This window comes from Malus domestica, chromosome 13 (genome assembly GCF_042453785.1).
Source record: "Malus domestica chromosome 13, GDT2T_hap1".
In the NCBI taxonomy this organism is placed as follows: domain Eukaryota; kingdom Viridiplantae; phylum Streptophyta; class Magnoliopsida; order Rosales; family Rosaceae; genus Malus; species Malus domestica.
Window position 1 is genome coordinate 5,352,130 of NC_091673.1, and position 24,483 is coordinate 5,376,612.

A 24,483-nucleotide genomic window follows, 5' to 3' on the forward strand; every position below is an offset into this window, starting at 1 on the left:
TCTGGTTGAGCAGATGCATTACTTGTACATGAGTGTGGTGAAGGCAAGAGATCTTCTAACCATGGATGTTATAGGAAGCCTTGATCCTTATGTGAAGGTGAAGTTTGGCAACTACAAAGGGGTGACCAAGCATGTCCAGATCTTCATGGTTTGAAGCAGCCAGTTCGAAACGAAATTGGTGGTCGGCGGTCGAGTGCAGGAGGCAGTACTTCGAGGCTGCTTTGTTAAATCCAATCGAGATCCTCCTGGGTTCTGGATGATGTCGATTTGGTTTTGGAGATGGGAAATGGAAGCTACGAGCTTATGCTTGCCATTGAAAGTGGGAAATTGGATAGCTCTTGCTCTGTCTTCGAAATAACGTGGCAAAGCCATTCCTCCTCCTTCTTCATCTTCTCTTTCTTTTGCCGGAGAAGATGATGGGTTTGCTTCTACTTGCTTATCCATTCACAAATTCCAACCAAAGCCTCTCTCTGTCTTTACCCCTAGAACTGAGTATATTGTTTAGAGAGAGATAGAGAGAGTGAGGAGAAAGAATGAGTCAGAGACATGAAAAGACGCGGTGGTAGCTGTGTTGTTGAGATAGAGATGGGAAATAGGTTTTTGGATGGTTTCTTAAAACTGCACAGAGTCTGCGAAGCTTTTCTGGAAAAGCCCCAAAGAGTGAGGTTTTCTGGGTTCTTAGGTTTCTGCAGTTTCACGGTGGTTAGATGAAAAAAATGAAAAAGAACCGACATAGTTTTTTGTGTCGATTCCCACAGACGGCGCCAAATGTTGATGCACAAAACCGGAGGTATTGGAACAACGTAAATCTGACCGTGAATCTGCAAGAAATGTAAATAACACAAGATGTATCGTGGTTCACCCCAAGGTTTGGGCTACGTCCACACTGATATTGTATTTATCTGAGAAGTGAGGGAGAGAGATTCAGAGCCTTTGAGGGAGAGAGTTTATGAGGGTGAGAGGGCCTAGGAATTGGCATTCCCTAATTGTGAGGGTGAGGGTCCTTTTATAGAATAAGGACTCCTCACTTATTACATATTTGCCCATTCCTTTATTACATAATTACATTTAAGTCCCTCGAGTATTTATACGAGGTCTAAATACGAGGCCCTAAATATGGTATAAACACAATATAAATCTCTAATTGAAAATATTTTGTGCACAAAGATTATTGCTTTGAGATCTGACTCTGGTGGTGAATTCATGAGCACTCTATTTTCTAATTTATTGGCAAAACATGGTATCCAACATCAGCTATCTTGTCCACACACCTCGGAACAAAATGGGTGTGCAGAACGTAAACACATGCATCTTGTGGAAACTGCATAGACCTTTTTGGTAGCATCTAAAGTTCCTTACCTATATTAGGTTGAATCATTTGTAACTGCCACCTATCTTATTAACAGGTTGTCTACTTTTTCTCGATGTTCACCTTGGGAGTCTCTCTTCAAGAAAGTGCCAAATTATGACATACTGAAAGTCTTTGGCTGCCTATGTTTCCCATGGTTGAAGCCTTATACCTCATCTAAGTTGGATCCTAATAGTGTTTTCTTGGGTTATAGTCTCAACCATAAGGGGTACAAATGTCTTGATCCCATCACAAGGTGAATTTATATCTCCTGGCATATGTTATTTGATGAGTACACCTTTTTATTCCATTAACTTCACCATTATTCCCCTATTTCCCAACCTCATTCTCCCATCCCATCTTTTGCCATACCATCAACCTTAACCTTTACCTTTATTCCTACCATATCTCCACCACCTATATTATCTGCAGCATCCTCACTCTTGTCTCAATCTGAACCTCAACCCAATCCTACTTCCCCACTTATACCTTCATCAGATTCTTTACCTAGTGATCATTCCCCACCACGACTTAACATCCATCCTATGCAAACCCGATCTAAGTTTGGTATATACAAGCTTAAAGCTCTCACTGCAACTAAGCATCCCCTACCCTCTCATTTGTCACCAAATTACATTCCCACAACCTATCTACAAGCATCCAAACATCCATATTGGCATCATGGAATACATGAGGAATTTAATGCTCTCCTTAATACTGGCATGTGGTTACTTGTTCCTTAACATTCCTATCAGAACATTGTAGGATGAAAATGGGTTTTCTGGATCAAACAAAAACCTGATGGATTTATAGATCGATACAAGGCACGTCTTGTTGCTAAAGGCTTTCACCAACAAGAAGGTCTTGATTACATTGAAACGTTTAGCCCTATGGCTAAACATGTGACAATCCAAATCTTACTTACTGTGACTGCTCAATTTGACTGGTTTTTGAACCAACTCGATGTCAGCTATGCATTCTTACACAACATTTTCTTTGAATCTATTTTTATACAACAACCTCCTGGATTTGAAGACTCTACCAAACCAAATCATGTGTGTCAGCTCCATAAATCCTTATATGGCCTGAAACAGGCTCCCCGAGCATGGTATGATAAGTTACATGCTGCACTTCATTATCTCGGATTTGTTGGCTCTCAAAATGATCATTCCCTCTTATGAAAAATGATCATTCCTTGATTTTCATTTTGGTTTATGTGGCCGATATTATGGTCACTGGTCTTTTCTCTGCAGCTTGTCAAAATGTGATCAAACAACTCAGTACTATGTTTCCTATTAAAGATCTTGGAGCTTTGCACTATTTTCTTGGCATTGAGGTCAAACGGTCTTCTACCGGAATTTTCCTATCTCAAACTAAATACATTTTGAATCTGTTAACTAAAGCCAAAATGGTTGGAGTTAAACCTTGTAGCATACCACTCAGCACCACCAATATTGATCATGACTCTTATCTTCTTGAGAATACTTTTGAATATCAATCTTTGGTTAGTGATCTCCAATACCTAACCTGGACACACCTAGATCTCAGTTTTGCTGTCAATCATGTGTGTCAATTCATGCATGCTCCCAAAGTTTCTCATTTCCAAGCTGTTAAGAGAATACTTAGGTATCTCAAAGGAACCATTGATCTTGGCCTCTGGTTTTCTAAATGTTCCTCACCACCTTATATCACGACTTTCTCAGATGCTGATTAGGTCGGTTGTGCTTTGGATAGGCGATCTACTAGGGGTTATTGCATCTTTCTGGGCAATTCCATTATCAGTTGGAGTGCTAAAAAGCAACCAACTGTAGCTTGTTCTTTAACAGAGGCCGAGTATCGGTCCCTTGCAAACACTGCCTTTGAAATCACCTGGATTTGTAAACTGCTTACTAATATAGGCTATCGTCTGCCTTGTTCTCCTCAACTTTGGTGTGACAATGTCTCTACTATATCTTTGCCAAGAATCCTATCTTTCATGCTTGGACGAAACATGTGGAGATCGACTATCATTACATTCGGGAAAAGGTCTTGGCCAAACAAGTCTCCTTTCACTTCATATGCACCCAAGATCAAGTGGCTAATATGTACCAAATCTCTGTCTAAGTCCAGATTTATGCTTCTTTGAGACAAACTTCAACTTCGAGTTCCCCAGTTTCATTTGAGGGAGGATATTAAGGGTAATATTGTAAACTCATCTTCTAGGGATAATATTTGGAGGTTAAGGAAAACTGTTAGTAAGTTGTTATGACATGGTTAGCCTACACAACTTGTATATACTAAAAGCGTAACTTTATTCATTTGTGAAATGAAAACATATTTTCCTAATACATTTCACCAGCTATTTAATATTTGGCAAACCATCTCCCAAAGGGCCAAAACCCTTCACTCCACCTCTCTCTCTCTCTCTCTCTCTCTCTCTCTCTCTCTCCGTCCCCAAATTCCCTCCCGCCGCTTCGTTATCTCTAAAACCTTCACCACCACGCCGCCGCCTGGTGGTGCTTCTCCGATCACCCGAATTACAAAACCGTAGAACTTCCCCAGCAGCCGAAATGGAGGCCACCGCGGCTTCGGACCTCTCCGACGGACCAGTCCTCAGCCTCATTAACAAGCGCATCCGAGCCCTCCGCAAAAAGCAGAACCGCATAATCCAGATGGAGGAGTCTCTTGCCCAAGGCAAGGTCCTCAACAAGGAGCAGGAGGGCGTCCTCAAATCCAAGCCCGGCGTCTTTGCCCTAATCGAAGAGCTCGAGAAGCTTCGACAGCCTCTCGCTGATGCCGTCGCCGAAGAGCAAAGCCTCGCCGTGCAGCGCCATCAGGTCTCCGCCCCTACCCCGCCTATCTCCGATGATAAGCCCAATGTCCTCCAGCCCAGTGAATCGGACGACCGCCAAGCTGCCGCCGTCGAGGAGCTTCTGAATCTGCTCTACTTTGGGTCCTTGTTCGACGTGAAGTCGCAGAGTGACTTCACCCGGATTATTCTAACCAGGACCCACGAGAGAGAATGCTGCTTGACCTACGATACCATCACTGACGATGACACTGAGATGCTCGCCCCGAGGGACTTGGATTTGATTTCGTCTCTCGGTGGATTTTTGATCTCGCGGCCCGGCGATTCCAGCTTGTCGCATAAGAATGCGTTGCAGCAATGCCTCGAACACGCCAAGCGTTGGCTCGCGAAGTCGGAGCAACCCATTGAGCCGAATTCCAATGTGACATGTAAAGTTTCTATCTTTTTGTGAAATGTTTAGTTTGTTTTTGTAAATGATTGAAATTCTGTTTTCTATGTGGCTTCTTCGTTGACATCAATGGTTTAATTTGTGTGCAGATGCGGGCTTGAGAGAGAGGCTCAGTAAGATTATGGCTACGGACTACTTTACCACAACGCCGCAAATGAAAGAAGTTTCGGCCGCAGCAGCTGCAGGGAACTATGCTCCATTTCAGGTGCCGGTACATGAGTCTATCTCGCCTGTCCAGGTGCCTGTCCAGCTGGATTTCCAGCAGAAGGTATTATGGATTTAATTGTAAATTTTTGTCATTAGTGATATGCTTTGAGTTGTTCTATTAACAATTTGGGTGCTTAATTCATTATGATGTTTTTGGTGTTTTGATTGTGAGGCATATGATTTGTATTATTGTGGTGTTTCTTATGAGATATTGTTTTATATTTTTCTGAGTTGCTCTTGGTGTTTATGATAAAAAGTAAAAGTAAAGACTATTTCAGCATCTCTGCTTATTACTGCACAGAAATAGTTGACGTTGAAGCAAGCAGAGACAGTCTCCAAAATGGTGGATTTGGGTTGGTTACATGGCAAGCTATTGAATCTGGCAGTCAAAACGCTTAAATATAGATGCATGTTAGGTGGACAATGTAGCATGAGTACCGAACTATCTTTTATTTTGAAAGTTTTAAGAACTGTTGGCTTTGTCTTTTCTTATTCGTGCTACTGCTTCTCTTGTGGGTGATGCCAACCTTGAACTGTAAGATGTAGTGATCTGATTCAACTCTTTTACTCTCAGGTGTAGTAATAACTTTCACAAGTTTAAAAAGGGTTTAATTTGACTGGAAACTGGAAGTCGGTATTAACAGTCTTATGAAGGAATGAGTTGTTGGCTACTACCTACCCTTCCAGACGCGAGTTAAGGGTTTAGGGAAACTACGAAATAGTGAATGATGCTTTTTATTTAAACTGACCAACATGAATTAGAATAGAAGAGATTGGTATTTGGTGCTACACGAAACTAAGATTTTTTGAACCACAAGCATAATTAGGTCTCACAAAGATTTTGTTTTATCTATTGGAAATCAGAAGTTTTTATTCTTGCTGTGTATTTCTGTATGGGAATATGTGCCCTCGCCTCCCCAACAATGATCCGTGAAATTTTTATGGGCTTCTTGTATGTAGGACAAGAATCACAATTATTCTTACCACCATGCCTAATAATTATTAGAATCTTTCAACATGCACGGTTGTATTTGGTTTGAGATTAATACGAGTCTTTTTTTTGGTTATTAATGCAAATGAAAACATCATTACCTCCTTCACAGATGAACTATGCATGGTAAAGTCTTTTCTCTATTTTCTTTTGCTGTTTGCAAGAACATTTGATATTATGCATCTAAAATGAGTGCTCTTAAAGGATAATCCTAATCTATTTCTTGCCCCCTTACTGCATATTTCCCAAATCCATGAACCCTAGTTTTTATTTGAATGCAACTTCGGACTTTGTGAAGGAGGTATTTGAACTCATCCACTTTTACTAGTTGTTGGGAACAGTGCATTGAAGAATAATTCAGAATCCGAATAAGTTCAGTCCAGGGGACAAAATTAATAGTAAATGCTATTTTCTTTGTATGGATAATTTATGCTTGCCTACTTTGGAGGCCACGTGACTGACATTCTTGAATTGCTATGCAACAACTAAAACTTTGATTAGGCAATGGTTAAAGAGGTACTGTGTCTCCTTCTGGCTGTGTAGTATTTTACTCTCTTTACTTCTTAAGGTCAGAAGTAGAAAAGTGGTTGTGGTTGTTAATTTATAAATAAAGAATATAAAGAAACATCTGTTTTAGCATCAGCCTTCTTTGCATGTGCGGGGTGATGTAAACAAGTGCATTGTGATCAATCTAAATATTGGATTCAAGATTATCTAATGCATGTCTACCTTTCTCTTTCTTATTATATCTCTAGGTATACTAAAGCTCTCTTTTATTTTTTCAAAGTTTCTATTAGGTATGGTAATTTTGGGGCTTTCTTTTCCTTTTTTTTATTGGTTTACCCGAGTGTGGATGATAAACAAGTGAGAATGCAACTTTTACTAGTTTCCTTTTGACAATACATTTGGCGTCGTTTTCTTTATTTCAAGTTCATTGCTGTGCTGTTTTCTGGTCACACTCCTCCTCATCTTACTAGCACTAGCATCCATCCCTATATGGGCTGTTAACAGTTGCACTCCGTCCCATCTTTCAGTAACCCCCTTTCTCAACTTCTGCTATCTTTGTGCGTGCTTTACACCATATTTGTTTGAAGTTGTTAGGAACAAGAAATTGTTAGCATGAAATCTTCAAACTTAATGAAAGTTGTTTAATCAACTATAAGTGTAAAATGATTATTTGATTTTGTTCCAGTTATTGTTGACTGAGTAATAGATTTTGGTCAAGCAATACGCATTGAATTTTCTTTAAATGCTCTGTAGGTTGAAGACACTGCAAATTTTCAAGGACATGATACAGGTGATAGCCAATCGAGTCATACAGAGGAACTTCAGAAGGTGCTCTCAGCATAGCATTCGACAGTTGGTTCTTCTTATTTTAGCATTTTACAGGCAATTTTTTTTGGAATTTGCATCTAGTTTATTGAATGTGGGAGGTTCTTTCTTTGCAGGATGAAGTAGTGACAGAAAATCAGTCGGAGGCTGTCTCAGCTCAACAAGAAAAGGTTCAGCTAGAAACAGAAGCAGACTACAACCAGAGAGATGTAGAATTCGAGCAACAGCATGCTTCTCGCAGACCATACCAAAACCAAAGAGGTGGTCGTGGGGGAGGTGGCCGTAGAGGTTACACTAATGGCCGTGGAGGTCGAGGCAATGGCAGAGGAGGTGGTTCCTTCCAGAATGGTCGCAACCAGTATTACGACCAGCCTGGAAATTATTATCCAAGACCCTACTATAACAATAGGGGAAGGGGTGGTAGGGGTGGCGGGTCCTCATACAACCACCAAGATGCAGCTCAAGAGGGTCATGCCTCGGCCAACGTTGGAGTTGCTTCATAATGGTACCTTCAGTCTCTGTAGAATGTTTCTTGCTAGTTTTTGTATGGGGCAGTGGGGTGGAGACGTTTGCCGCATTGCATGAAACATGGTTTTTCGATGTGGGCGGTTGACGGACTCACCATCTGGGATGGTTTTTGGTCGTCTGTCGTTCAGTTAATGTGTTTTGTGTTGGAAAACATCCAAAGATATAAGATGTTGAAGTATTTTTGGGACATTGTTTGACTTAATTTAACCCCGGTGCGGCGGTGCCTGATGCCTGATGATTAAATTTCTTCGTCCGACTACAATTTATTGTACTTATTGATGGAAATGGTTCGTGTTTGGGTTTACTTATCCGTGTTGAGTCTCCACCCTCAAATCTGTATACAAATAATTTACAGTTGCTCATACTATTTGTCAGAGAAATTAAAGTTGTTATTTTTTATTTGATTAGTTGAACGGTTTGTGCTGTTTTGAACAAATGAAAATATAAGGGTTTTTTAGTTAAAATAGTTTATGAGATTGATATAATTTTTTACTTTGGTCTTGAGATTTAAAATTGGTATAATTGGTTTTTGAGTTCGTCCATTATCAATTATTTTCGTTCTTTTGTGAAAAATTTCCGTTAGATCAGAATAAAATGACAAAAATACTCTCAAATTTAATCAAAACATTTTGGCATATTATTTATTAAATTGAGGATTTTTTTTGTCATTTTTGTCTTTATTTAATAGAAATTCTTCATGGAAGGAGATGGTGGAATAACTCATTGACCATTAATATTTATTTCAAATCTCATATACCAAACTGAAGAGTTATGTCAATTTCGGAGACTAATTTTGGCTAAAATATCTAGATATAATTGTATATAAAATATATCTGTTTGGTATATCGAATTTCTTTTTTGGAAAAATTATAGATAAAATATACTTTTAATACTTAATTTCATATTTAAACAATACTTTTTAAACATTTCAATGAGAGATAAAAATTAATACATGTGAAAGATGATATCATTTACTTTTTTTTTCCTCTAAAGTGTAAGTTACAAAAATACCCTTTATCTTTTGCATTTTTTCACACTTCTTTCTCTTGTTCCCTTATCTTTTTACTTTCTCATGCTCCCTCTGTCTCTCTTTCTTTTTTTCTTTTTTCGAATCTCTCTCTCTTTTTCTCTCTCCCTTCCCTTTTCCCATTTCATCAGCAAACAAACAACAAATATTGATCCATACACCAATAAAATCTTAAGTTATACATATGCCTGATCAAGAAAACACAGTACGATGAAGCACAAACCATTCTTCACAATTTGTCACAAGATCATCTTCAAGAATTTAACGAGCCCAAGTAAAAAATTTGATATGAGGAAATGTTGCAGGAGCTAGCTAGACCAATGTTAACTTGTAAGTTTGTCTACCAACTCTTTATATTTAAATATAAAAAATAAAAAAACTTTTCTCGAGGAGCTTGACCACTTGGTGAAGCACTGAAATCCTCTATGGTAAAGGAGACTTCCCATATTTGAAGAGATTTCTTCATTTAGAAATGAGTTAGTTTGTTAATTTTGTAGAGATTTATAGATGTTGAAATGGATCTTAATTTGAATTCTACTATAAGTTAGAAGGTCAGTACCAAAATAGCTTATATTTGTACAAGAACAACAGCATTGAAATTCATTTTTCTTTACTTCGATTAAATTATGGTAACAAAATAGGGTGACATTTTGTAGTTCTGAACTAACATATATAGTTTTATTTCGTTAATTTAAACAAAAGCATGCTTATTTTCTAGTTACTGAGCTTAAAGTATCACTATAATTTATGTTTTGTTTCTTCTGCTTATTTGCTTTCAGGTTCAATATCTACAGATGAAACAAATAAAGATTTGTATGCGAGGATTAGTGAAATAGTTGTATTGTAATTTTGTTGTATTTTCGTTGGGTTGTATAGGGAGCTGAGTTTGTAAATGAATCTATTAAATGTGTTTCTTTTGGTCTGCAAAAATGGTTGAAGACGGGTTTAATTGATTCTGCAAAAAATAATCGAGGATGGGTTAAACTGATTCTGCAAAAATGGTCGATGACGGGTTGAACTGATTTTGCAGGTGAGTTGAACTAATTCTACAAAAATAGTCGATGACGGGTTGAACTAATTCTTCAAAAATGGTCGAGCACGAGTTAAACTGATTATGCAAAAATGATCGATGACGAATTGAACTGATTTTGCAAAAATGGTCGAGGATAGGTTGAATGATTATGCAAAAATGGTTAACGATGAGTATAACTAATTCTGTAAAATGGTTGAGGACAGGATGAACTGATTCTGCAAAAATAGTTGAGGACGGGTTGAACTGATTCTGCAAAAATAGTCGATGACGAGTTGAACTAATTCTGCAAAATGATCGAGAACGGGTTGAACTAATTCTACAAAAATAGTCGATGATGAGTTGAACTGATTTTGCATATAGTTTCAGAACTGATTCTATAGAAATAGTCGATGATAGGTTATGCTTATGATATATATTAATTTTGTTGGAGTTGTGAGGGCTGAGTTCTATTAACAGCCCTAAAGATTTAGGGGTATGGTTGGTATTCTAAAACATTGTTTTCATGTTTTTGGGCTGGACTTTAGTTGTTTTTTTTTTTTATGTTTTTGTCTCTTCTTGACATGTTTAAAAACTAGTGGGGTTACTTGAAATATAGTAAAAGTTTTTGTCTCTGTATATAAAACTCTATTTTTTTTTCTTCTTCTTATTTTTCTTTCTTTACATGTTCTCTCTCCAATTCCGCACCCTTCCTTGTATAAATAAATAAATAATAGGAAAGATTCCCTCCAAAGTCCAGAGATAAAGTAATCCAGGCCTTTAAAATTTGATTCAACAGTAAAAGATTGTTATAGCTTTTAAAAGTTTTTACTAATTTCTCTGTTTCTGGTCGTTGAATCAAATTTTAAAGACCTGATCCCTGGGCTTTAGAGGAAAATATACAGAGAAGATTTCTTTCCTAAATAATATATCAATTTAGCCAATCGAATTTCTTTTTTTTTCTTTACATGTTTTCTCTCCAAATTTACTCCCCTCTTTTATCACTTTTTTCTTTGTCTTTCTTTTTCTATACAGAAATCAGTGCAAGTTGTTGACGTATGATCTTTAAATAGAATGAGAAGAAAGAGAAAAGAATCATACCCCTTTTCTTTATGGACAAGGATCCGCTCTGGATCTTCTTTGTGGGGATTTGGGGGATCAATCAATCGAGTCCGTTCAACGCACATCGTGCGGTCAGTTATCGTTAAGTACTATTTATATTCAATTTAAAATTTAAAATTTAAAATAATTTCTAACCGCATGATATACGATGAACGAACAAGATTGATTGATGTTCCGGATTCCTATAAAGAAGATCCAAAGAGGATTCTATTCCTTTCTTTATTACTCCAGCCCAAAGACAAAGTCTTTTTTTTCTTTTAAATTGGTCCCTCTCAGCCCATTGTTTGTCCGGTCCACGAATAAACTTTTGAGTTCTAGTGGGGTTTTTTTTGTTTGCTTTCTAGTCCCTCCAAGAAGCAGCATCCAACTAATCTAAATTATAAAAAGAGAGATTCGTGTTTTGAGTGCGTAGTTGGAAGCTCATATGTTCTAATTAGTGCGACTACGCTCACATATGATATATGCTACATTCATAATTGTTATCTTTTAAACTAGTATTGTTTTTTGGGAACTTTAACGAAAAGCATCATGTACTGATTACTTTAACGAAAAACTACATTTTTACACTAAAAAGTCAATCATGGTACTATTCATTTTACCATTTATTTTGTCCTTATCATTAAAATTCAAAGTTTTCAAGCTCTTTTCATTAGTTTTCCTTTGTTTTTTTTGGTTTAATAAGACATTCTATATTATTTTAATGTGTAGGGAGGGATAGTTCAAACTAAATTTGAAGATGGGGACACGCTGCACTAACTAGTTAGTTTAATCCACGTCTATAATTTTTTTTGAAATCCTCCATGGAAGAATTAAGTGTTGCCTTTTGAAAATCTGAGATGCTCTTGAAAGTTGTCCACCAATTACTCGACGAATTGCCTCTATGGTATTGGACAGGATAACTGCTAGCATCATATGCCGTGTATGCGTTGCTATGACATCTTTCCATAGACTCACTCAGCATATGTTGGCATTTGTGGACATGCTCACTCAAAAACTATTGATATCAGTTGACATGCTCACTTTATGTTGGCATATGTCGATAGACGTGCAATATGTCTTAACAAATGATCTCAAGCCTACCAAGGCCCAATGAAATATCAATTTGCATACTATTCCAATAAAAAAATATTTGCACGCTACTTGCACAATTTTTATTGATCCCTCAATAATTTTTTCTGAATCCGACACTTAGACTAGTTTGGTACTAACGTGCTTTTATAAAAAAATGGGTATAAAAAAAAAAACTAAACTCAAAAAGGTGTTTGGTAAACACTTAAAAACAATTTATGTTCACAGTTTTGGGTGAAAAAAAACTAAAAATGTAAAGCGCAAAAATGAGCCTATTCTCATAGCACAGCAAAAACAATTTTTTTTTTCAAAACACGGCAATACCAAATCAGTCCTTAATGGGTTTATGTGCATTGCACGGTGGTGCGCAACTTGGATGGAAGCAAAAATTTGGGACCATAGGAAAGTTCAAGAAAGAGATGCCTTTTTATTGGAGGCAGATTGTCAGCCCTCCTGTTTGGGTGCCCTTCTCATCCTCTCCTGTTTGGGTGCCCTTCTCGTCCCCTCCTATTTTGTGTGGTCACGGTTAAGCCATGTCAACATTTTATATTAATTTTTTTTATAGAGATAATAAGACAAAAAGTAATAAGAATATAAAATGTTGACGTAGCTTAACCGTGACCGCACAAATAATAAAGGATGGGAATGTCACCCAAACAGGAGGGCAGACAATCTGCCTCCCTTTTTAGTAGCCTCACCTAATTCATTAAATTTGCTTCCGCATTATAGGAGCTCATGGATTTGGACTTTGTTCACATGACGGTTATTATGTGTAAATGTCTTGTTCTAAAGTAGTTCCGGCAGTTTCCAAAAAAAAAATTTGTTCCGGTAAAAATTCTATTATGTTCTGAAGTATATTATATTTTTAAAACTTTAACAGTTAGATTCTAATTATTGTACTATTAATCAAGTGTCTAATGATCAAATATCTTAAAATATAACGTAATCCGATACATTGAAAGAAATTTCATTTGGTCATGTAATTAACCTGACTTTTGGTATAATTTGGGATTGCTACTAATGGTGAATAAATGCCATTCTCCTTGTTTTTACGTCATGTGACAAAAATTGCCCATTGACATTAACAGCAGCCAAGTGCTCCTCTTTAAACTCCAATTGGTGTAATTAGGGATCCCAGCATTTAGATCCCAGCATTTACCTTTTAAGTAGAAAGTGAAAAATGATTGAATTGACTTAGATCCCAACTCCACAAACAACACAACTCACCAACTATCATAGACTTTTACTTTTTTTTTTAAATTTATTTAATCTTTTTGCGGTGTTCATTTAGACTTAATTAACGTCTAGGATCGATCTACTAAGAGTACATGGATAGAAATTGCCTTAAAAAACCGGTTTGTAAGAGAAAGGTGCCCAAAAGCTTTAAAACAACACTAGTATATTTTATTTTCTGATATGAGGACAATTGAGTCATAACATTACACAACACTTATGTACGCAATAACTCTTAAACGGATCAGTTGATCATTTAAAAAAGGGAACTTTAACGAAAAGCTCCCGATACTGTTCACTTTAACGAAAAACCACATTTTAACACTAAAAAGTCAATCCTTATACTATTCACTTTACCCTTTATTTTGTCCTTATCGTTAAAACTCAAAGTTTTCAAGCCATTTTCATTAGTTTTCCTTTTAAAAAATTGGCTTGTAAATAAAGAGTGTACAAATACTCTTAAACTACTATAACGTCCTAAAAATATCCATAAAAGGGGGAAAATGCTATATATACATTTTCGTGGACGTATCATTAAAACTAGTGCCGAGTGAGTTGGAGATATAAATCACAATATGATCAATAAATATGTTATAAATATGCTTCAATTATAGCAATAGTTGCTAAATTATGGTTTTGAAAATATTTCGTTCATGAATTTAAATATTAGTTTTATAGTCCCAAAATAAAATCTTGCTTTGTCCTCCATCGAACTTTTTCTACCAAACGTAGGGGTACAAATGAAGAATCAAACGTCCACTAGGCAAAAGGAATACACGTTTATATAAAAAATGAAATGTCCCTTTAATAATGATCAATATCAAATCTTAGATGCCTTAAAATTTTCCTAATTAAGTTCAGTGGTGTACAATTCATTTAGCAAAATGTGGTTTAATATCTCAATGAATCAAGTGTTGAGTTCTATTTATGCTTCTGAGTTTTAAACTTCTTATATCTTAAATTATTACAATAGTTTCAAATTTTCTTTATTCTGCTTAATAATAATTAAAAAAAAGAAATAAAAAAAAAGGTCCAATCAAAAAGCCGAACGAATCCAATGCTTAAAGTTGATCGCGCAACTTTTGCCAATTACCCTACACTATATAAACCCCTTCCCACCAACACCAAATATCCACGCCAAACGCAGTCGATTTGAAGAAAATAATTAAGCTTAATTATTTAAATTAAGCTTATTATTGTGCTTTATCATCATCTCTCAGAGACAAAGAGAAGAAGAAGAAGAAGAAATGGGAGGTAACACGTCACACTTTGAAGACTCGGATGAATCTCCACTTGAACACATGTCTCGCATCGTGGCCTTCCATTCCCAGGACCAATGGAACACCCACTTTGCTGCCGTCAAAGACAGCAATAAACTGGTAATTAATTATGTTTAACCCTTAAGAAGTTTGTAGGCTGTGTAATTCAATTGTTTAAGGACATCCATTTTTACGTTGAAAGTCTCAAGTTCAAATTCTCCATCGTAGGTACTAGCGTTTGTATAAACTCTATGATTAACTCTATTATACTCTACTCTGTTTATTTGAATGAAGTTGCTTAACTGATTAATTATTTTGTTTGGATGGTGATGGTGATGAACAGATGGTGATTGATTTCACGGCTAAATGGTGTGGACCTTGTAGAGCCATGGAACCAATCTTCAGAGAGTACGCTAATAAATTCACCGACGTTGAGTTCGTCAAGCTTGATGTCGACGAGCTATCGGTATACATATTTATGCATGAATACTTCTCATATTTTTCTTTAACTGTGTGTATATATTCCAATAAAAACTGTTATTTACATCTCAAAAAAGTTATCATGCGCTGATTCATTATAAAAATATAAAAATGGAATTCACAACCTGAAAAATGTAGGGGTGTGCTATCCACACACCTCTTTTTACTTCTCACACACCCCTTTCTGTCCTTTGATCTTCCTTAATTCATCCGATCCGATGACCGAAAATTAAAAGGATGTGAGAGAAGTAAAAAGGGATATGTGGATATCGCATCCCAAAATGTAATGACTATTTTTAAGTGTCAATAACATCTTCTTGAAATATGGATTTGACCCATGATTGAACATGACATATATATATATATATATATATTATATCAGAGATGTTGCCTTAATTACCAAGTGACCAAGGAATACATCGCTACTCACGCTTGAATTTGACACCAAAAATGGAGAATAAAAGAAAGTTTGTTTTTTTCTTTTTTTATCAACCCGTGATTTTAAATATAAATATGAGTGACCATGAATCCTCGATCACAGATGACAAAAAATGAGATTATTAAAATATATATTATATATATGGTGTATAACTGATAAATGTGAATGGATGGATGCAGGATGTGGCAGTGGAGTTTAGTGTGGAGGCAATGCCTTCATTTGTGTTCGTGAAGAATGGGGAGGTGGTTGATAAGGTCGTGGGGGCCAGGAAAGATGAACTGCAGAAGAAGATTGAGAAACACAGGAAATCATAATTAAGTCTCCAGAAGAAGATTGTGGAACACAAGAGATCATAGTTAAGTTTTAATTAGTAATCAATGGATTAATTAACTCATGCTGTGGTTTCTTGGATAGTACTTAGGTACTCACTTTTGAGTACTATATATACTCATTTTTTTTGTTTGGCCTAATCAAACACGTGTTTCTTGTTTTTTAAAAGTTATTGTGACACTATTTTTTAAAACAATAAAACATGTATTAAAATAACGTTAGGCCAAATCTAAAAAGTAAATATATAAAGTATTCACTAGTGAGTATCTAAGTATTATCCAATTAAAGCTCGATCAGGAATATATTATAATGACAACGTGATACCAACATGTGAGAGTGGAAGAAATAAAGCGAAAAGGAAAGAATATAGGAAAGCTGAATAAGGTGTACAGTGAATAATATTGATAATGTATTCTTTAATTTTCGTGATTGTCTATGATGTTTGTATTTCTCAAGTATTATTTCTCTTTTTGATAAATTGTAAGCTATGTATCAATAAATTTAGAGCAGTGTTATTCACACAGGTATTTTTACTTCTCACATGCCCCTCTTAATTTTTGGTCATCGAATCAAATGAATTGAAGAAAATCAATGGCCAAAGACTAACAAAGATGTGTGCAAGATAAAAATGTGTGTGTAAATATAATTGTCCTAAATTTAATGGATCACTTTGTATTGCTTTCTTTTGATTAATTGGCGTTGTAAAATTCTTTAAAAAAAAAAACATCGTAAACCTATTTTGTGGAATATTGCTACACTATAACGAAATATTCTTCATAAATTTTAAAAAGTTTTGTGTTAAATGGCAACATTTCACTATTTCACAAACAAATTAACAATCATGAGTAAAATGTGTTGGGTTTTGGTGAGCTCTTTTGTGTGTACATTAAGAACAAGGTTATAATACATTTGGAAATATCGTCATTAATTGAGTGACATAAGTATTTCCAACGGTCCTTTCGTCTGGGTCGTTGGATTTCCAACTGTAAAAAGTTTGCAGATTTTTCTACAGCTACCACATGGCAAGATTTGGGGCATCCAATAGTAATAGTTTTGAAAATCAATGAGAAGTCAAATTGGTCTTTGCTTCAGGCTTGGGTGTTACGCATGACGGAGAAATGAGATGAGTGTAACCCACGTCTATATTATTTTAATGTGTAAGGAGGGAGAATTCGAACTAAATTCGAAGATGTGGACACGCTGCACTAACTAGTTAGTGTAACCCACGTCTATAATTTTTTTCAAAATCCTCCACGGAAGAATTAAGTGTTGCCTTTTGAAAATATGAGAGGTTCTTGAAAGTTGTCCACCAATTTCTCGACGAATTGCCTCTATGGCATTGGACAGGGTAACTGCTAGCCCCATATGTCGTGTATGCGTTGCTATGGCATCTTTCCATAGACTCACTCAGCATATGTTGGCATTTGTGGACATGCTCACTCAAAAGCTATTGGCATCAGTTGACATGCTCACTCTATGTTGGCATATGTCGACATAAGTGCAATATAACTTGACAAATGACCTCAAATCTATCAAGACTCGATGAAATATCAATTTGCATACTATTCCATCCAAAAAATATTCGCACGCTGCTTGCACAACTTTTATTGATCCCTCAACAATTATTATTATTATTTTGAATCCACCACTTAGTGGGTTTATGTGCATTGCGCGGTGGTGCGCAACTTGGATGGAAGCAAAAATTTGGAACCACTGTAAAGTTCAAGAAAGAGATGCCCTTTTATTAGCCTCACTTAATTAATTAAATTAGCTTCCACATTATAGGAGCTCATGGATTTGGACTTTATTCACATAACTGTAATTATGTCACTACAACAAAAATAGGCACTGCACATAATAAATTATATGTGCCTTCGAGGCTAAAGAGCACCAACAAGTGTGCCCATAGAGCAGTAGCAATGATGCAGCAACTAAATTTGTATATGTACCCTCTATGGGCGTTACCATTGATTAGAGAGCACAATATGGCTATTGGTGCTCAACCCTTTGAGCACAGATAGGGGTATTTTTGTGCCCCTGTTCCAACACATGTGTCATGTGACATTTCAAATTCATGTTAGCACAATTTTTGTAATTGTACCCTATCAGTTAAATATAAGAGAAAAAGAAAAAAAAAATTAAAAATAACATCGTAACACATTACAACCTGAAACAAACATTTGAAAACACCAGATCGGAATAGAGGAAAATATTGCTCATAGTTTCTCTTCTTAACAGATCAGACTGAACCAAGTAATCAACATTATAAATTAAAGAAAAAAAACAAGGTAATGATTTCAAACGTATATTCTTCCTTTCAGCCACTCATCCTTCGGTGAAGGCATCTGTGCACCACGCACAGCTCCACGCGCCATTCCCTGCAGCTACACCAGGGGTTTTAGAATTCGTTCCCAAAACAAAATCATTTTCAGCGATTCAAAAGCCCAAAAAAAGTTACGAAGGTAAGGATTCAAAATATACCTTCCTCACGGCCATTCGGCGGCCGGTGATAGCCTAAAATCAGCCTGAAACTCGCGGGCCTCACCGGAAATCTGGGGAATTTCTCCCGAATTGAAACTGCATCCAACCTTAAACAAATTAGGCATCCAGTGCACGAAAACGTTTCTAAAAAACCTAGAGAACCTAACTAAGGTGTTTTCGAGACTCACCTATACTAGATTCGACGGAAAATCTCACCGGGGAAGTTAGGCCGCGACGGAGCTCGTCACTTCACCGCGTCGATTTTGGTTTCCAAAAAGCAAAAAGTAATGGGAGTCCGTGGTGACGAGAGGAATAAAGCTGGTGGTTGCCTCGCCAGAGAACGGCAGTTCCCCCACCGTCATTCCTTATGTGCTTCTGTCTGTCAAGGAAGAAGCCGAGAGGGGGGGGAGAGGAGAGGAGAGAGAGAGAGAGTGCCAGTGTGGTGTTTAGGTGGTGGCAAGGTTTACCGGAGTGGCGAATGAGGTGGAGATGGTGCTGCGATTTTCTGTGCAGTAAGCACAGAGATGGTGAGGGAAGGGTTGTGTGAAGGAGAGACGGAAGTGTTGTGTGAATGGGAGACGGAAGTGAAGGAGAGAAGGAAATGTTGTAGTGAAGAAGATAGTGATGCACGGGAAGGCGTGAAGACCCACGCGGGGTGTCAAAAATTAATTTTAAATAATTTAATGAGTGTAAAGGAACCAGATCAGTGGAATATGGTTTAAGGGCACAAAAACATATTTATTTATTTAAATATATTCAATTAGAGGGCCCCAAAAGCCCATATTGTGTGTTGTAAATTAATTAAAAAAATTCAAATGAGGGATGCGAGTTTGAGTGTGGGGGATGGGGATGGCAGAAAGAGAGTGGAAAATGAGGGGGTTTGCACGGGGAAGAGGGACTCACAAGTGGGTGGGTCCCACGGCAGACCACTCAAACATAAATAATACTAAAATAATTCAAGCGCACAAATCCATAATTGTGACAACATGTTTTTTTTTTCTGTATGGTAAGTGGAATGATTTATTATTTTTTACTATTTACTGGACACAAGTTTTAAAATTTGTGTCACAAAAAGGAAATTTATAATTATTAATATTCAATGGGCATTTATTTTCAAATTGTGTCATTTGAGTGCACCGCTCGATGATGTTGTTTAGAAAATGAAATAAATTTAAAGAAATGATTTCTACACACTTGTAAATAAAAATTGTCTATTAATTCATCTTTATTTTGTGGAATCGAAATGCCATATATAAACATGAATGTGCATTAATAAAAAAAAGTGTGTCAAAATCCGATTTCGCTAAATTATTCTTCGTCTGCAAACTACCATGGTGTTTATTTCTTCATCTACATACTGCCATTAATTATATGAGACTCTCGTCAATGCAGTTTTTAACGAAAGTAGGGTATGCGTGCAAAATTGCATGGACTTTCCTATTTGTTGAGCTACTTAACTTAGCAGTTCTTTAGGAGATATTCATTGTATTTGAAACATAGGTTCGTACACCGTATGTCATTATAAGTAGAGGGATACTTTAAAAATAAAACTTCTCTCTACTTAATAATGACTACCATCCAGTGTTTCGAGCACAACGAAAAATTATCATTCTTTAAGCCAAATTTTGAGAATGTATATTAGGAGTACAAGAATCTTGCTAAAATCATTGTGTCAATGGTTAATTTTACAAATTCTAAGGATTTGGTCAAATTCATGACCAATTGACCATTGACGAGATACAATCAACGATTTGAAAAAGAAGGGAATGAATTTGGATATGGTAAGTCTTTTCGATTTCTTCATTTTCCATTTTTGTTGAGCAAACATATTACAAAAAGTAATGACTTAAGTTTGTTGGCGTATTAGTAAAATACCCACATAAAACTCTGGCGCAATGATGACTGTTGATTTTTTTTTTTTTTAATTTTGTTGGCTTAGTTTTAAATAATTAAGAGTGTAAGGGAGTTGAGAATAGGGAAAAAGGTAAATGTAAAGGGCACAAAAACACATTTTTTTATTTAAATATATTCAATTAGAGGGCACAAAAGCCTTTATTGTATGTGACACACCCTGTCCCGAAGGAGGGCATGCTGGCCGTCACGTGAGAGTGACGTAACCATTTACACAGTTCGGAAGCTTTAAAAATACAATTACTAAGATGAAACACCCGAGGGTGAGTCCTACTTTTAGGAATTCTGTCAGAACACCGTTGGATTCCTCGTGGCCACCAAAGCTCTGCTATCTAGAACCTGGAGGGGCGCAAAACAAAATTGAGTGGGTCAGTAAAACAAAGTTTTTCGAAAACCTTTCATTTAAAACATATCTAACCCCTCGCTGTAAAACATGTATACTTCCCCAGAAAAATAGTATATAAACATATATATATATATCATCAAAAGCTCAAATTACAATCCTTCAACGCTTTTCAGAAAGAATATGCCATGCCATATGCCAAAATATAATATGAAAGCATCAATATAAATCGGGTGAAATAATAAATCAACCGGAGACCCTACAGTGGTCCTGTACGGCTGATTCTATAGCTCAATATCCCATCCAGCCGGAGTCACCAACTGTGACCTGTACGGCCCTGCCGGAGTCACCAACTGTGACTTGTACGGCACTACACTGCACGTAAGTCGGAACTATCTATAGTAGTCTGTACGACTAAGATGGTGAAATAATACGCTCTAGTGCTTCTCATCAACCATCGGCGCGCATAATCTAAGGTCACCTACCAGTCGGAATCCCTCTAATGGTCTGTACGACTGGCATGTTGGAACCACCTCTAGTGGTCTGTACGACATCCACCTACTTGGATCCAAGGCAAGCGTGCGGTGTGGTGAATAATATAAGCACTAACACCATGATTGCAGGTTATGAGCTATCAACATAATATACATCATCAATGATTCACATGAATAACATAAAACTATCCTGATACTTACATGTGCGTCCACAGCACCAATTCACATATATATATATATATATATATATACACATATATTCATCAATATCAATTCATATAATTATAATCTGCATCATGGCAATTGAAAACATACTTTCATATAAATTCAATTTTCTGGGGCAATTAATAGTATATAGGTAATACGAAGAAAAAAAAACAAAAAATGCCCACTCACCTGGAGTTCGCCCTACAACTCCCTAGCACAATACATCAAGGCGTCATGACGATCGGCGCCTAAAACAATAATCAAATCCAACCTCAGAAATCATATCGATAGAATATATAACTTATATAAAACACGTCACTACGCAGTTCGATCCGGAAGATCTGCAACTCAGATTTCAAATCCATAACTTCCAGAGGTCCACAATATACCTCTAGGACAACATCCTAAAATTTCATTACCATCCAACGGTCGGATCTCCGTCAATTTCCAAAACCAAGTGACGGTTAACATTCTATTTTATGAACTTACAACTCCAATTCCGGAAGATCCGTAACTCGGATTCCCAATCCGTAAGTTCCTATAATCCTCAAATATTACGTATTACAATGTATCAAAGTTTAGTGATGATCCAATGGTCGGATCGTCAATTCACATTTTCACCTAACCACGAATCGTAACCAACTTAGGTTCAATTACTCAATTTACGTCCATCAATTATCAAAACTGAACCTAGAACCTTAAACACATGCTAAGAATGACATTGGCGGGCTATTGGCCACGCGCCGCCGCGGTGAATACTATATAAACGTTATTTAAAGCATATAACCAACAATTCTCAATAACTTCTCATACGGTGTTCAATTTGGGTATATGAATATACCACAATGACCTACTCGACGTCACGGACGTCGACAAATTTTTAAAATAATTTTTGGGCTTGTCACGCGCCAAGAAGGGCACGGGTTCACTCGCCCCCACGCGCGTCTCCTACCTTGGTTCGCCGGACTGGTTCGCCGGTTTCTGGGCAGTTTTTCAAATCGCTATAACTTTGACATTTCTTCACCATTTTCAACGTTCTTTATATCAAAATGAAGATCTTGACGAGATGAACACATCCATACCTGCCTCGACCCCCAACTCGCCGGGGATTCACTGGAAAAAGCCTCGAAAGTCGTCGGACTCGTCGGAAAATGGGTAAGTTTCAAATGAGTATAACTTCTTTAATACTCAACGAAATTGGGTGAAAAAAACTAAAGTTGTAGTTCTCGAAGAGACGAAGAGAATGGTACCTCGCATGACGTCTAACTCTTCGTGGTTTGGCCGGAAAAAGCCTCGAAAGGCACGGGTCAAACTTGAACTTTTCGATCTCGATATTCTTACGTCCAAAAACCTCCAACGAACTACCCCAAGCCTCATAAGGACCTCACGAAGCTTCCTACAAGCTTGAAAACTCCTAAAAATCAACCAATACAAAGTTGATGAATAGTGTCAAACTCGGTGCTTGTGATTTCGACGTGAAAACGTTGAAGTTCTTACCTGAAATGGGTATGGATGAACTCGTATCAACGAGATGAAGACGATAGTGGTCTTTGTTTCCTCGATCTGTAAATATTTGAAGGTCAATGGGTGTCGTCCGTACGAGTTGCAGAGAGAGAGAAAAGCTGAGAGAGAAGAGAGAGAGGGTGCGGGGAAGGAGAGAGAGAAGAGGGTGGTTTGTGTGGGTGTGTACGTGTCCCGTATGTGATCCATCCAAATCAAACCATAACCCAACTTTCTTTAAGTCTCTAGTTCACTTAGGTCCAACTTTAGTAAAATCATCCAAAAATCAACTTAATTAAGTCACACATACACACAACCCCACTTGACGACCAAGGGTAATTTCGTAACTTCACGTCCTCGGAAATGAAATTCCGGAACGGGCTGTGACAGTATGTGTGTAAATTAATAAAAAAAAATCTCTCTCTAACATTTAAAAGGACATTTCAAATTTTTGTAGGCACAATTACATGACACAAATTAATGTGCTTATTTGTTAGAGGGCATATTTGAGATACTTTGGTGCTCAATGGAACTTAAAAAGCACAAATATGTTTTTGTGCTCAATGAAAATGCAAAGGGCACATATCAATTGTGTTCTTAGCCCATTTTTGTTGTAGTGTGTGTAAATGTCTTGTTCTAAAGTTGTTCCGGCAAAATTCTATTATGTTATGAAGTATATTATATTTTAAAAACTTTAACCGTTAGATTCTAATCATTGTACTATTAATCAATAATCTAATGATTAAATATTTTAAAATATAACGTAATCCGAGACCTAGAAGGAAATTTCATTTGGTCATGTAATTAACCTGACTTTTGGTATAGTGTGGGATTGCTACTAATGGTGAATATATGCCCTTCTCTTTGTTTTTTCGTCGTGTGACAAAACTTGCCCATTGACAATAACAGCAGCCAAGTGCTCCTCTTTACACACTAATTAGTGTAATTAGGGATCCCAGCAATTTACCTTTTTAAGTAGAAAGTGAAAAATGATTGAATTGACTTTAGATCCGAACTCCACAAACAACACCACTCACCAACAATCTTAGACTTTTACTTTTTTATTTTATTTTTATATTTGATCTTTATGCGGTGTTCATTTTGACTTAATTAACGTTTAGGATCGATCTACTAAGAGTATATGAATAGAACCTGCCTTAAAAAACCGGTTTGTAAGAGAAAGGTGCCCAAAAGCTTTAAAACAACACTACGATATATTATTTTCCGATATGAGGACAATTGAGTTATAACATTACACAGCACTTCCGTACACAATAACTCCTAAACGGATCAATTGATCATTAAAAAATTGGCATGTAAAGAAAGAGTGCAAATACTCTAAAACTACTATAACGTCCTAAAATATCCATAAAAGGGGGAAAATTCTATATATACCTTTTCGTGGACGTATCATTAAAACTAGTGCCGATTCAGTTGGAGATATAAATCACAATATGGTCATTAAATATGTTATAAATACGCTTTAATTATAGCAATAGTTGCTAAATTATGGTTTTGAAAATATTTCGTTCATGAATTTGAATATTAGTTTTTATAGCCCCCCAAATAAAATCTTGCTTTGTCCTCCGTCGTACTTTTTCTACCAAATGTAGGGGTAATGATCAACATCAAATCTTAAATGCCTTAAAAATTTTCTAATTAAGTTCAGTTATGTACAATTCATTTAGCAAAATGTGATCCAATATCCCAGTAAATCAAGTATTGAGTTCTACTCATATGTTCCGGGTTTGAAACTTCTTATTTCTTATATTATTACAATAGTTTAGAACTTTCTCCATTTAGCTGAATAATAAAAAAAAAAAAAGGTCCAATCAAAGAGGCGAACGAATCTGATGATTGAAGTTGATCGCGCAACTTTTGCCGGTTGCCCTACACTATATAACCCCTTCCCACCAACACCAAATATCCACGCCAAAC

General features: G+C 36.6%; 2 protein-coding genes and 1 long non-coding RNA gene across 3 annotated transcripts; 2 read left to right on the plus strand and 1 right to left on the minus strand.

Annotated features, from left to right (window-relative positions):
* The first annotated feature begins 3,648 nt into the window (after nucleotides 1-3,648).
* Nucleotides 3,649-7,831, plus strand: LOC103451881 (uncharacterized). The gene is made up of 4 exons (XM_008391319.4): nucleotides 3,649-4,564; nucleotides 4,674-4,852; nucleotides 7,043-7,117; nucleotides 7,231-7,831. Exons 1-4 carry the CDS (start codon nucleotides 3,898-3,900, stop codon nucleotides 7,615-7,617), a joined length of 1,308 nt encoding a protein of 435 aa, XP_008389541.3. The 5' UTR covers nucleotides 3,649-3,897; the 3' UTR covers nucleotides 7,618-7,831.
* Nucleotides 7,832-14,230: 6,399 nt separating this feature from the next.
* LOC103451880 (thioredoxin H-type) lies at nucleotides 14,231-16,136 on the plus strand. The gene is made up of 3 exons (XM_008391318.4): nucleotides 14,231-14,480; nucleotides 14,704-14,826; nucleotides 15,459-16,136. The coding sequence occupies exons 1-3, from the start codon at nucleotides 14,349-14,351 to the stop codon at nucleotides 15,591-15,593; spliced, it is 390 nt and encodes a 129-aa protein (XP_008389540.1). The 5' UTR covers nucleotides 14,231-14,348; the 3' UTR covers nucleotides 15,594-16,136.
* A 1,673-nt stretch (nucleotides 16,137-17,809) lies between these two features.
* LOC103417471 (uncharacterized) lies at nucleotides 17,810-18,799 on the minus strand. The gene is made up of 3 exons (XR_526548.4): nucleotides 18,279-18,799; nucleotides 18,091-18,186; nucleotides 17,810-17,993 (listed from the first exon to the last, which is right to left on the minus strand). It is a non-coding gene; the product is annotated as an uncharacterized lncRNA (long non-coding RNA).
* Nucleotides 18,800-24,483: the final 5,684 nt, after the last annotated feature.